At 46.2% G+C, this 15276-nt stretch overlaps 1 protein-coding gene across 13 annotated transcripts in view; it reads left to right on the forward strand.

The window, feature by feature from the left end:
• Positions 1-15276, forward strand: part of trim66 (tripartite motif containing 66) — a 337321-nt gene that overhangs the window by 298422 nt on the left and 23623 nt on the right. For 12 of the 13 annotated variants that reach the window (XM_069897347.1, XM_069897373.1, XM_069897330.1 and 9 more), the window contains one exon: positions 14052-14192. The exons of the other annotated variant lie outside the window; for it this stretch is intronic. In XM_069897347.1, coding sequence (XP_069753448.1) covers positions 14052-14192 — 141 coding nt within the window. The remainder of the gene's footprint in view (positions 1-14051; positions 14193-15276) is intronic. 13 annotated transcript variants of the gene reach the window in all.

Here is a 15276-nt window from a genome sequence, read left to right on the forward strand (position 1 = left end):
AGAAGTAATTGAAATACAGTTAAACCCCTGATAGCAGTCATCTGTGGGGATTGGTAGATACCGGATAAGTGAATTTTCCGGTTCCTTGAGATTAGGTGTTGTGCCATTGGTGAGGTGCGCCAATTTTAAACTTCTTTATTTTTTTTACCTATTTATGTTCCGTTTTTTGCCGGTTGCTTGGATTCTGGATAACAGGGGATTTACTGGAGTAGGAAAGAAATACAAAAGCAAAAATTTGAAAGAGGTGGCTTTAGAAATGGTGAATGTTTTGGATACCGTCTTCCAAAGTTCTGTGAATTTTGAAATGGCATCTGAAGATTGAAGTACAACACATGTAATGTTATCTTTTCAGGAGGGAGTGAACATGGATTGAATGACCCTATCAGTCTGATATCGGGAGTAGGGAAAATTCAGGCATTTACAAAAGAGAATATAATATGGAAAGTAATTATGTAATTGAGCAGATTCGATATAGATGTGAAATGTTCAACTAATATATTGAAGTTCTTTGGGGATGAAGCTGATTGAATTGATGAGGAAAACAAGTGGGTATGGTGCATTTGAATTTTCTTAAATCTTAGGATTAGGGTCCCACGTAAAAGGTTGCTGAAAGAGGTTAGAGCCCATGGATTGAAAATTGGTTAACAAATCAAAATGCAATAAGTAGAAATAAGTGGCTCCTTGGTTGATCGGTGATGATTAGTGAACTGGCACTGCTAGCATACTCTCTATTCATAATCTACATTAATAATTTATCTGATCTGATAACCTGATCTTCAAAGGACTGTAGGTGAGTGGGTAGCAATGTGACTGATGGGGTCTAATAATGAAAAACGCAAGATCACCCACTTCAGAAGAAGAAAAAACAGAAATGATGGGAAATGAAGTTTAAATGAACTTCAGAGTCTTTGTCCAGAAGTCATAAAAGCCTATTGTGGACGGGCAACAGTGGGGTAGGAAGTTCTCCAATTGTGTGGACTCCTTGAAACTGCACATGGAATATTGTGCATAATTTTGGCTTCCTTGCCCAAAAATAATGAACTTGCTGTCCAACTAAGATTCACTAATTGGTTCATCAGATTGTGAGTTTGGCATACAAGGAAAGATTAAGCTTCCATTCACCAGGATTTAAAAGAGAAAAGAACATTCTTAGAGGGCTCAACCAGTGACTGTCTTTACATCAAAACTTCTGTGACTTGTCATTTCAAGTGCTCATCTAAATACTTATTGATGAACGACCTCCCTCTTTTACTGCTCATCACCTCTATTGGGAGCATCCTGGGCAGGCATAACAGTGTGGTACCTTTGCAGCAGAGAAATGGATCGGAGGTCAATCTGCAGGACGATAAGAGTGGCAGAGGGGATCGATGGAGTCTCCCTCTCTACAATCAACGTGATCTACTGGGATCATTGTCTGAAGAAGGCACAAAAAATCATTGAGGAGCCTTTCCACCCTGCACACAGCATCTTTCAGCTGCTCTTGTCAGGAAGGAGATACAGGAGTATCAGAACCAGCACCACAAGGCTGAGGAACAGCTTCTTCCCACGGGAGGTGAGAATGCTGAATGACCAAAGGAACTGCTCACACTAATCAACGGAGATTCTTATATTTACTAAATAATATTGATTTATTTGTATATATGAATACTTGACCTGCATGTGTATTGTTTGTTTGTATGTGTGTGAAGTTTGTTTGGGTATCTGTTGTGTTTTGTACTGAGGACCGGAGAACTCTGTTTCATCAGTTTGTACTTGTGCAGTCATATGACAATAAACTTGACTCTTCTTAACAAACCTTGTTTCCAAGGGCAGAGCAGTGAAAGACAGTATAAGTGTGTGTTGAAGACATTTAATACACCTCTGAAGATGAAAGAAGTGAAAGATGCAATGGGATTTCAGCTTCTTGGATTAAGCACAATGTCCTTTTTGAACATTTGTAAATAGGGAATAATGTAAACAAGATAACTGTAATAATCTTCGAGATGATGATCTGTTGTTGTGTACTTTGTGAGCTTTTCTCTTTATAATCATGACATGTCAGGCAGATGAGAGCTTACTCAACCATGTGACCATCTGTACTACAGGAGTAAATACATTTTTTTTAAAAAGCACCAATGATTTTTTACCAGCTGCACAATCCTTTTGATGTTGAAAAACAGCACAATTTAAATTGTCACAGAGAAAACTGCACCTCCACACAACCACTGGATTTATCTAGGTTACCTGATGCTCCTGAGAAACGATCAAACCTTTTTTGATCCTCAACAAAAAGGATGTTTTCTGCTGCTCTGAATGAAGGAGAACGGTGTGGCAGCTCACCACAAGGCAGATGAACCGGCCCCGCTTGTAAGCCACGCGGCGGGGCAGCCGGCCAAAATGGCGCTGTCGGGGGTTTCCCTTTCAGCTCGGGGCTCAGAAACCCGCGCTTGGGGACCACGTGATGCCCGGATGACATCAGCGCCCTCCAGCCCGGTTCTCGACCAGGTCTGGGCTGGCAGTATAAGTGCAGCCCAGCAGCCTGCAATAAACCAATCTGCTCACTGAGATCAACCCGTCTGGTGGCGTGTGTTATTGCAGGAGCAGTGTAGCCGCCACTACAATTGGTGACCCCGACTGGTTCAAACGTCTTTGAACCCACCATGAGCGAGCCTGGGATTAGCGCTGTAGCCGTGAAACTGCCAGAATTCTGGGTTCAGGAGCCAGAGACCTGGTTCATCCACGCGGAGGCCCAGTTTCACCTCCGCCAAATTTCGTCCGACGTGACCAAATTCTACCATGTGGTAGCTGCCCTGGACCAGACCATCAGTAGATGCATGCTGCACCTTGTTCAGCACCCACCTGCCGAGGACAAGTATGAGACCATCAAGCGAGTGCTTACCGGGTCCCTCAGACTATCCAGACACCAGCGTGCCGCTCGGGTGCTGCTTCTCAATGCCCTGGAGGACAGGTCCCTGATGGAACTGATGGACGAGATGCTCGCACTCATGGGTGAGCACACCAACTGTCCACTTTTCGAGCGCATCGTCATCGAACATATGCCCAGGGACATCCGCCCGCTGCTGGTTCAGGAGAGCTTCACTGACCCGAGGAAGGTCGCCCAGAAGGCCCAAGAGCTTTGGCTCGCACGATTCTTGGAAGGCTCAGTGGTCCAGCAGGTCACGAGGCACAGGCACGACCACGCCAAGCCTGCCCCTAGCGCTGCGGTAGAGCACCCAGTCCCTGCAGGGGCCCCCAAGAGCATAACCAAGGCCATAGCATCCGCTTTAGGCTTCTGCTACCACCAGCAATGGGGAACCAAGGCTTGGAAGTGTCGTCAGCCCTGCTCGTTCCAGGGAAACGACCAGTCTGACCGCTGTTAATGGCTGTGGCGGCTGGCCAAGGACACAGCCTTCTCTACCTGCGGGACTCAGTCAGCGGCCGGCGGTTCCTCATTGACACTGGAGCCCAGATCAGCATCATACTGGCCACGGCCATCGAATCCAGGAACCGTCCTCGTGGACCTCCCCTCCGTGCGGCCAACGTAACGGCAATCTGGACGTATGGAGACAAGACAGTCCACTTCCAGATTGGCCAACAGAATTTCGCATGGAGGTTCGTCGTCTCGTCCCTCCCGACTGCCATCCTGGTTGCAGACTTCCTCCTCGCACACGGGCTTCTGTGGTAGGCGCCTGGTGGACACCCGTACCTTCCAGGCTGTTCGCCTCCACGCCTCCCGCTCGGAGCAACCGCAGATGGCCATGATCAGCACACCCAGAGACGAGTTCCAGCAGATCCTGGATGAGTTCTCAACACTCCTCAAGTCACAGTTCTTCCCTGCCTCGCCGCACCATGGGGTGTTCCACCACATTCCCACCCAGGGCCCGCCAGTTCACGCTAAGGCACGCCGGCTCCCGCCTGACAAGCTCCAGGTAGCGAAGGAGGAGTTTTCGCACCTGTTGGAGCTGGGGATCATTCGGTGGTCTGACAGCCCATGGGACTTGCTGCTCCACCTAGTCCTAAAAGCTTCCAGTGGCTGTCGACCCTGCGGAGACTATCGACGTCTCAACGAGGCAACCGTTCCTGACCGTTACCCCATCCCTCACATCCAGGACTTTACGGCCAACCTGCATGGTGTAAGCATCTTCTCCAAGGTTGACCTGGTGCGCAGTTATCACCAGATACCAGTGCACTCTGAAGACATACCCAAGATGGCCATCATCACCCCCTTTGGGCTGTTCGAATTCCTGCGCATGCCGTTCGCGCTCAAGAACGCCACTCAGACCTTTCAGCCCCTCATGGACTCTGTGGGCAGGGATTTGGATTTCGTCTATTTATTTGGACGACATCCTTGTCGCCAGCAAGGACCGGGCGCAACACAAGGCCCACCTATGTGCCCTTTTCTCCCGGCTGGCTGACTTCGGCCTTACCATCAACCCGGCCAAGTGTCAGTTCAAGAAAGAGTCCATGCAGTTCTTGAGCCATAACATCACGACCAAGAAGCCACGCCTGCCGCTGCGTAGGTTGTCGCCATCAGGGAGTTCCCACGCCCGAACACCCTCAAGGGGCTCCAGGAGTTCGCAGGTATGGTCAACGTTTACAACCGCTTCATCCCGGGAGCTGCGCGCATCATGTAACCCTCATCGCAGCCAAGCACAAGACGCTCGCTTGGAACCCAGAAGCCTGCACCGCATTTGAGGCCACCAAGGAAGCCTCGCGAAAGCCACCATGCTCGCCCACCCGCACACCGACCTGCATATGGCACTCTCTGTCGATGCCTCTGTCACAGCCGTCAGTGCCGTCCTGGAGCAGCAGGTGAATGGGCATTGGAAGCCGCTGGCATTCTTCAGCCGCCTGCTCTGCCCGCTGGAACGCAAGTATAGTGCCTTCGATCGTGAGTTACTGGGCATGTACCTGGTGGTGCGGTATTTCCACTATTTTTTGGAGGGGAGGACTTTTACCATCTTCACCGACCACAAACCCCTCACCCAAGCGCTCGCGATGGCAAAGGATCCCTGGTCGGCCCGCTAGCAGCGTCACCTCTCCTTCGTGTCAGAGTTTACCACCGACATTCGGCACAAGGTGGGGAAGGACAATGTAGTTGCCAATGCACTCTCGTGACTGGCCATCTGCGCACTGACGCCAGGCCTTGACTTTGACCAGCTGATGAGATGAGGGCCTTCAAGACCGCCATCACCGGCCTGCAGTTCCAAGACCTCCCGACTCCAAGCGGCGAAGGCACCATCCTGTGCGGTATCTCCTTGGGCACCCGCGGCCAGTGGTTCTGCAGCATTGGCGCAGGCTGGTCTTCCATCTCATCCACGTCCTTTCACATCCGTCCATCAGGTCCACGGTCTGGATGGTGGCAGAACAGTTCGTATGTCATGGGCTGCGGAAGCAGATCGCGGGCTGGGCCAGAACATGCAACCATTGTCAGACGCACACCAGGGCACCCGTACAGTTCGAGCACGTCTGGGAACAGTTCAGCCACATTCACATGGACATTGTCGGGCCCTTCCCCATTTCCCGGGGCAACCGTTACCTGTTTATGGTGGTGGACCGCACCACTTGCTGGCCCGAGGCGATCCCGATGCCAGACGCCTCCACCGACTCCTGCTCCAAAGCCCTGTTGCTTGGTTGGGTTGCCCGGTTCGGCGTCCTGGCTCACCTCACCAGCGATCTGGGTGCCCAGTTCACATCTGTGCTCTGGACACAGCTTGCCATAGGTTGGGGTTCCAGCTACATCACACCACGGCCTACCACCCGCAGGCCAATGGATTGGTCGAACGTCTGCACAACCACCTTCAGTCGGTGCTCAAGGCCAGCCTCACTGGTCCCGACTGGACGGACGAACTGGGTGCTTCTTGGCATCCGCTCCACTCCCAAGGAAGATCTGCAGGTGTCATCAGCTGAGCTGGTCTATGGTGCGCTGCTGGCACTACCTGATGAGTTGGTCAACGCACCTCACAATCCCCAGTGGTCTCTGCCTGAACTACTTCCTCGCCTCAGGGCACGCTTGGACTCCTTCGAACACCCACCGCCACCCAGGCATGACACCCGCCCGACTCACCTTCCTGGTGAGCTGCTTTCCGTGGAGTTCGTTTTCGTTCGGCGGGGCCCGACCGTGGCACCTCTGCAGCGACCGTACGAGCAGCTGTACAGGGTTATACAGCATTCTGGCTCGACGTACACGCTGGACTTTGGTGCAGACATGAGCTGTTTACCATGGACAGACTTAAGCCAGCGCACCTCTATCCCACCAAGCCGATGGTCGTTGCCCAGCCCAAGAAGCAAAGCTGCCTGGCAAAAAAAGACATTGGCGCCGGTTCTGGGGTGGAGGGGGGGGGTGGGGCTGTGTCGCGGCTCACCACAAGGCAGGCGAACCGGCCCCGCTTGTAAGCCACGCGGTGGGGCAGCCGGCCAAAATGGCACCATCGGGGGTTTCCCTTCCTTCCAGCTCGGGGCTCAGAAACCAGCACTTGGGGACCATGTGATGCCCGGATGACATCAGCACCTTCCAGCCCGGTTCTCAGCCCGGTTCTCAGCCAGGTCCGGCCTGGGAGTATAAGTACAGCCCAGCAGCCTGCAATAAACTAGTCTGCTTACTGAGCTCAACCCGTCTGGTTGTGTGTGTTATTGCAGGAGCAGTGTAGCTGCCACTACAATGGTAACAATTAGAAAGGAATCTATTCCTTCTTTACTGACTGAAGAACATTATTGGGGCAATGCCAGCACCCAGCAGTACAGCTTGTCAGTCCCACTTCCCTTTTCTTTGTACCTATATTCTCTTTTGCATCTCTATCACACATACTATTGATGTTTCTGTTAATGAATTGTAGAAGTTTAGCTGTAATTTTAACTGATGCTAAAGGTAGTGCTCAGGGTGCTATTCAATCAGTTTTAATTCATTGTTCTGATTGTCTGGGTGGAATGCAGAAGAGACCAATGAGATCTCTTGGGAGCATCAGGAAAACAGCTGCATGTGTCTATTTACCATTCTGTTTAACCACCTATTTATCCATGTCGCTTTACCCATCCCCCATCTCCATCCTGGAAAAGGCATTAATTAATGTCATTTTAAACTTTTGTCTGACCTTGAATAAATTAAATGTGTATCACATTTCAAATGCAGTGGGTTGGTGCCAGACAGAGTCTGGTTGGTCTGCCTGTTGGTGTGAATGTGTGGCAAGTGATCCATGATCTCACCGAGCTCACAAAAGAGGAAGGAACTCAAGCATTGGAATTGACTCTCAAAACTTCTACAGATGGATCCCCATGTTGCAGATTACAGAATAAACAAATCATGGCACAAAAGTTTGAAGAAACAGAATAAATTTGCTTTTTGCTAAACTTTTGTGGGCAGCTGATTTTTCTCAGAATGAAACCAACCCAAAATAGTTGACTGTATTAAGAAAACAATTTTCTTCCCAATTTAAAAAAATAGTGAAAATCTGTCCCATAAATCCTGGCTTGTCACCTGTCATTATTCTCCCAGAAATGTTTTTGAAATATCTTGATTTTTTAAAAATCTAGGTATAAGGCGCTGTATAAATAATAGCAACATTTGTCATAATGAGAGAAGGGTTGATGCTATGCTAATCTTGGCTGGCAACTTCATTCTGAGAGAAAAGCATCAGTACATTGTCAGGCCTGGTGTATGTGGGCATGTTCATATTGGTTTGCGAGTTGGCCTTTGTTAGTAATCTCAAATCTCCAACAAATATTCAGTGGTTAGTTCTTATGCAAAGTCACGACACATGGTTCTCAAAAGAGAGTATCCTGTTGGTGATACCGTGAATTATAAATTGGCAAAGGAAAAGAACATTGTGAAGACGAGAAAGGAGAGCTTGAGACCTGTTGCATACAACTTCAGAAGTATCTGTTCAGTACAATGTTCTTGTTTATTAGGAAAGTCAGATTATTTTGATTACTGTCATGGACTGCAGTCGTTCAAGAAGGCAGCTCACCACCAAATGGCGGTTAGGAACAGGTAATTAAATGCTGGCTCATCCCACAAAGGCCACATCCTTTGACTGAACAAAAAAAAATGCTTTCAATGTCTGGATTCAAACCCCAGTACCGATCGCTGGTAATGTAAAGGCATAGCGCTAACTGCTACGCCAACCATGCCTCCCCAGTGGCATCTCTGCAGTTGTATTTAGTCTGCATCAAAATAATAAAATACCTACTGAGAAAGTCCAGTTCACATCCATTGAGCAGAAACAATTAAAGTTGAAATGCACGCTTTACTTTATCCATAGACTATAAAGGGAAATCACCCAAGTTGATGGAAAGTGTGTTTTTGTTTCCTTTAGGGGATATGTAATAGTTTTTATCATGAGACACTAAGATAAACTTTTCACCAAAAGTGGTAGTTCGGTACCACAAGCTGTCAAAGATTAATTACACTATTTTCCATTGAAGTAGATGCATTTTTAAAGAAGATGATAAATAGATGTGTGGTTTGCCAAACTTGTTTGGCTTTGTGTAATAGCTTCAGGGCTGAATTCGTCACATTTTAATTGCATATCTGAATAGAATATTGTACCTTTATTGCGTCACGCCTTCTGTGTAAAAGGTACGAACATGGAATCGGGGGAGGTGGGGGGGGTAGGGGTCATTCCAGTCCTGCCTTTAAGCTGGCAGCAGAGGTAGCCACAGCACTAAATTGACATCTGTGTGATCCAGCATCCCGGGATCAGGTTGGGAAAGGAATCTGACATTTTGATGATGTGCTATGTGTGCGACCAATCAGCAGGAAATTAAAAAATTTGAAAGCAGCAAGCAACAGTCAGCAGTTAATGGTTGCAATGTCTCTGAATTAGGGAGCCAGAGGTCTGGGAGCTCCTTACCCTCCAAGCAGAGAATGAAATAAGGCGACATATAACTGAGATGGTACAGGATAGCCTGATAATGGAAAGGCTGGAACAACACCATAGAGACCACAGCTTTGTTTGGGTCAAGGCACAGGTAACAAGCAATTGAAGACCTTGCCAAAAAAAAACCCATCAGGTGAACAACCATAATGGCAGGAGTGGTAAAGAGCATTTGGACTGGCCATATTTTGATCTGTGCTATTCCTTTTGGAGCACAAGCCACTCTGCAAACCCGGATGCTCTTCTGAGCGACATAGAGGATCCAGCTTCCCCTAAGACCAGTCCAGCTGCGTCTCCCTCCTCCAGCAGCAGGACTGATGCTTAGCGGTATTGACACAGGGGCCAGCAATAAAAATGGTGAATCTGCGTCTCATGATTGACCAGGTAAAAATCTTGCTTTTTCGTGATTAGCATTTTTTTCTCGTGTGTTTTTGTAAGTGAGTTTGCCCTTAAAGAGTCGTCTCGCTTGTGTTCTGTTGTTCTCGAGGATGTCTGCTGGGGCAGAAAAGGCAGAAAGCAACAAAAGCCCAGGTGGTGACAAAGGAAATAAAGGACTAGCTAAGGACTTTGAGAATGTGGAAAGGGAGTGCCTTCGATTAGAAATGCAGAGGGCCCACGAAGAGAAGTTGAGGAGAGAGGCGCAGGAAGCTGAGATGGCAGCATGGGAGCCCGATAGACGGGAACGGGCAGATGAAACCAGGCCTCACTTATGCGGGATCTGATTGCACTCACGGCAGCTCCTGTACCACAGCACCCTGCTCCCGCTCCACAGTACCAAACTCCCGCATCCCAGAGGCAGTATTATTCTCCACCACCACAGCGGAATGACTGTACCCACCACACAGATGAGGCATATGAGTAATTTCATTCACCTTCTTCCTCCACCTGCTGGAGTGATTTAACTGTTGTCCACACTTTTGTGCCTTACTACTTTTGCACATGGTCATTGGCATTTTGTTTATTTGCACAGTTGTAAATAGTTGTTGATGGAGTTGTCCTCCATCAGCCAGCTCCCCACCATGATTACCAGCCCCCCCACATCTCCATCGGGCACACAAAACTCAAAACGGTCAACCAGTTTACCTATCTCGGCTGCACCATTTCATCAGATGCAAGGATCGACAATGAGATAGACAACAGACTCGCCAAGGCAAATAGCGCCTTTGGAAGACTACACAAAAGAGTCTGGAAAAACAACCAACTGAAAAACCTCACAAAGATAAGCGTATACAGAGCCGTTGTCATACCCACACTCCTGTCTGGATAAGGAATGTAAAAGGTGACATAGATTATTACATATTTGAGTGCTTTCTCATAACAAAAGGCAAAGGAGGAAAAACCCAACACCCAACCCCAACCCACCAATTTTCCCCTGCAACCACTGCAATCGTGTCTGCCTGTCCCGCATCGGACTTGTCAGCCACAAACGAGCCTGCAGCTGACGTGGACTTTTTACCCCCTCCATAAATCTTCGTCCGCGAAGCCAAGCCAAAGAAATAGTTGTATGCCACTAAATTCTCCCTTTGTATTGTTATTTACTGTTTCCTGTACACTACAATTCTGACATGCAACATATATTTACTAAAAGTTGTTATTTGTTTGCTTAAATAGCTTACAGAATTATTATAATTACTTCATAGATAGGCAGGTGACTGAGTGCTTGTGCACCCTGATAAGCAACTCGATCAGGCTCAGGAAGATTGGGCAGGTCAGTCTTCCACTCCGGCGAGAAGTATTGCATGTTGATTTCACATATATTGTTCAGAACACAACAGGCAACAACAATGTCTGATATAAAAATGGTACAAATATCAAGTTGCTTGGCCTGATGTCCAAAAGCATTTTCTACCACCATCCTTGCTGAGCTCAAACGGTAGTTAAAGCTTCATTGCCATTGATCAAGTGCATGGTGGTTTGTGAACCCCTGCATCAACCACTTCCTGAGGGGGTCAGCTGGATCTCCAATTAGATGCATGGGGATTTCCACTCTATTAACAGTTTTGGATTTCTGTGGGCGGAGCAACGAAGATGGATAAGAACTTGTTGCAACCAATCAGTTCACTAATGTTTTCTAGTGGTCGCTTTTCAATAAAAGGACTGAACCCTGACCCTTAGATTTGTCATAAGTTTTATTTGAAGTCAGCCATTCCTTCAGTTTAAACATATTTCACTGCGATTGTGTCCTATATGGTTACATGTGACTGATCAACCTGATTGGTTGATCCACACATACATTACTGTACAATGGGGTATATAAACTTCATGTGGGAAGAGGTACCCGCTTGATCTTCGGCCTTTCTGCAGATGGGTGAATTGGCTAAAATTCAAGCATCATCTGTGCAACCAGGCCAACCCCATTACATATCTTTGAAGCTGGAAATACAAAAAGATTCTGTATAGATCCACATATGAAACATATTAATTGTTAAAGACAAATAATTGTAATTCAGGCTGTGATCCTTACCAGCAGTTGTGGTCAACAACAGCTTGAAGAACCATGGAGTGCCACGCTTTCCAAATGTAGTAGGCTGGTGCTTCGTCAAGGGGGTGTGATGATAGGAATACGTGTGCCATCGATGGCTCCAGCACACATTGGATACTCCTGTACTGCAAATCTGTCCATTGTCTCCTGAAGATACGCACTACTCAGCAAGTCAACAAAGCGATTAAAAAGAATCCTCTTCAATGCTCCAGTAACTTGGCGTACTGACACCAAAAATACAACTAATGGATCAATAATCACATAGGGTTGCATACCACCACAAAGCAACTGTGAGTCTAAGCCGAGGTTTCAGAGGCTGTCGCCAATTTATTGTATTGTGCCTCACGTGAGGCTCAACGAGTTCCAAGACGTACAAAAGTGACTCCTCCACTCATCTTCGACAAAATCATTGAGTACTTTAGACCAGAACACAGGCTCGTGTGGTCTCTCTCTCTCTCTCTCTCTCTCTCTCTCTCTCTCTCTCTCTCTCTCTCTCCTCCACATTATTCTATCCGAGACCAGCGTGAATTGATTCACAAGAATGAAAGGTCTCCATCTATGGTGTTTAAGGTCCGTGCGCCTTTCTGCCTGAAACTGCTCCCTGCTTCTTTTCAATTTCTCCTCCTATGTATTTCTGATCGCACCAACACGTTGCTCGCACAAATCCACCATTCTACGCATCAAAAAGTTGTGTACATTGAGCAGCAAATTTGCTTGCATTTGAAGAGTGGCATAAATGTTCATGGCTAGCATAAGCACATCAAGTTCAACCGCCATTATTGGGTAGAAAGCAATGTCCAATGCGCATGATATTATCACACTAGACATCAACGTTGTTGTGTTATACGTCCCGCCTCTTTTGCTCCCAGAATTCCGGCTTGCTGTGCAAAATGACACACTGGCCGACGTTTGGTTCAGTGTAAATGAGCAAAGCCGAATTAATGATGGGTCTTCTTTATGGAAGTATTGCAGGATCTCTGTATAAAAAGCCCTATATAGTGACCATTTCAGAGGAGCCAGCCCCTTTTACCCAGGGCAACAATGACCATCACCAGTGGACATCTGTTTAGGATGAGTGGAAGGAAAGTTATGGGGAGTTGTTAGAGGTAGGTTTGTTAGGTTTGGAATGCAGTGCTAGGGGTGGTAGTGGAGGTTGATACAGCAGAAACGTTTGAAAGATTCTTGGAGTATTGTGTTCATTTCTGGTCACCTATAATAGGAAGGATGTAGATGCTTTAGAGGGTGCAGAGGAGATTTACTAGGATGTTTGGATTGGAGAAAATATATGAAGCAAGGATGACAGAGCTAGGGCTTTTCTCTTTAGAGTGATGAAGCATGGAAGATGACAATATGAGGACAGCCAGCACCTTTTTCTGGGGTGACAGTAGTAAATACCACAGGACATTGGTTTAAGGTGAGTTGAAGAATGTTTAAAGGAGATATCAGAGGTCATTTTTTTTACATGGAATGGTGGGTGATGAATGCATTGCTGGGGGAGGTAGTGGAGGCTGATACAAAAGGGAACATTCAAAAGTCTCTTTGATATGCTCATGGATGTAAAAACAATAAAGGGTTATTGGGGAGAGGAAAGGAAACATTAGATTGTTGTGGAGTAGGTTACATAGGTCTGCACAATATTGTGGGCTGAAAGGCATGTACTGTGCTGTAATGTTCGATGTAGGTCGGCACATGGATGAAAGAAAAATGGAGGGTTACTGGCTGTGAGGAAGGAAAGGGTTAAGTTGATGTGGAGTAGGTTTATATAGGTCAGCCCAACGTAGTGGACTGAAGGGCCTGTACTGCTCTATGTTCTAAGAGGAGTGGGATCTGGCAGGTAGAAGTTGGGAGTTCAATAAAAAGATAGATGAGGGTACAATCACCAAGGGTGGGCTGATGTGTTATGATTATATGAAGGCAAAATCGTCGAACTTTTAATCAAGAGGCCTGGATGTTGATGTGCTATCATGCATGCCAAGGATTTTAAATTAAATATAGCTGATATTAGTAGTTGGAGACCATAAACTGTTGGACTGTTATTAAAAGCTCATGAGTCTCAGAATCTCATTCTTCAAGGGAAATCTATTGCCCTTAATAAGTCTAGCCCACATATGATTGATTCCTACCTTAAGCAGACCATTCGATTCAAAGGGTAATTGGGGATATACAATTGTCCTGCCAAGGCATATCCACATCTGTGACAGAATTTGTTGAATGGCCATGTCACTGGAGTTGTTGGAAAAACTCAACAAGTTAGATCCCCTGTCATAACTGCTAGAATTGCTTCAGGTGTGTGCCCCTGGCTTGCTTAGGTTTTCCACAGCTGCATTAGGTAATTTCTTTTGTGGCTTTGTCCTGTTGTCTATGGCCTCCAAAACAGATTGCAGTTGTTGAGGTATTGGATTGGATGAAAAGCTGCTGCAGAAGTATTTTTTGATCAAATTTTCCTTCAGATTCTTTTAAATCACTAATTGGTAAGCTTGAATTTTATAAAGGCAGATCCCAAAATTCTTGCTCTCATCCTAGATCCCAATGACTATCCCAGTACTTGATCTGATAGATCTTGGAAACTGTCTGTTTACCTGTTGCTAATTGCAAGCAGCTTTTATTTGTATTCGATTTCTTCATTGTTTTTGAAAGTTGACAGCAGCACAAATTTTTGTTTTAATTTGATCGCCCTCTAGTACTTATCTGCTTTTGTTATGGTTTATCTATTGCAGCGTTCCACTTCAGGTCAAATAGAATCCACACTACCAGTGAACAAGGAACCGTTGCATCCCGTCCCTTTACTGATTAAATTGCATGCACCACTGATTATGACCAGATCTCATGGTGACTCTCAGGAACTTCTGCCAGAGAAGGTAACTGAAAACTGAGAAATGAAGACTAAATGCAAGGTTGCATTCACTTTTATTTCCTAAAACATGACAATTAATTGTTGTAAAGTGGATGAAAGACTGGTACTGATTAAAACAAAAATACTTGAAGATTGTTGATGATATAGGGCTAATAGTCTGGCGTCGGTAGTTGGAACATTATTGGAGTCAATCCTCAAGGACGAGGTTATGAAATATCTTGAGGTGCATGGCATGATAGATCCAAGAAGGTTTCATGAAGGGAAGATCCTGTCTGACGAACCTATTGGAATTTTTGAAGAAATCTCGTAGGATGGACAAAGGAGAGGGTGTGGATGTTGTGTATTTGGATTTTCAAAAGGTCTTGAAAAAGGTGCTGTAAAAGAGGCAGCTTAATAAGATGAGAATCCATGGAATTACAGGAAAGATATTAGATTGGATTGAGCATTGGCTGATAGGCAGAAAGCAAAGGGTGGGAATAAATATATCCTGTTCTGATTGGTTGCTTGTTACTAGTGGTGTTCTTCAGGGGTCGGTGTTGGGGCCCCTTCTTTTTACAATGTATATTAATGGTTTAGATTATGGATTGAATGATTTTTGTGGCTAAGTTTGCAGATGACACCAAGGAAGGTGGTGGAGTAGGAAGTGTTGAAGAAACCAAAACGTTGCAGAGACTTGGACAGTTTAGGAAAGTGGGCAAAGAAATGGCAGATGTTGAGAAATGTACGGTTGTACATTTTGGAAGAGGAAATAAACAAGCAGATTATTATTGGGATGGGGAGGAAATTCAAAATTTGGAAGTGCAAAAGAACCTGGGGGTCCTTGTGCAGAATAACCTAAAGGTTAACCACCAGGTTGGATCGACAGTAAAGAAACCAAATACTATATTGGCATTCATTTCAAGAAGAATAGCATATAAAAGTAAAGAGAGGTTGATGAGGCTCTTAAGGGCACTGACAAGACCTCATTGGAGTTCTGTGTGCTGTTTTGGGCCACAACTTAGAAGGGATACAATAATGTTGGAGAGAGTACAGAGAAGATTTACCAGAATGATTCCTGGAATGCAGGGGCTCACATATGAGGAACGTTT

The sequence above is a fragment of the Narcine bancroftii genome, chromosome 1 (assembly GCF_036971445.1).
Source record: "Narcine bancroftii isolate sNarBan1 chromosome 1, sNarBan1.hap1, whole genome shotgun sequence".
Lineage (NCBI taxonomy): Eukaryota > Metazoa > Chordata > Chondrichthyes > Torpediniformes > Narcinidae > Narcine > Narcine bancroftii.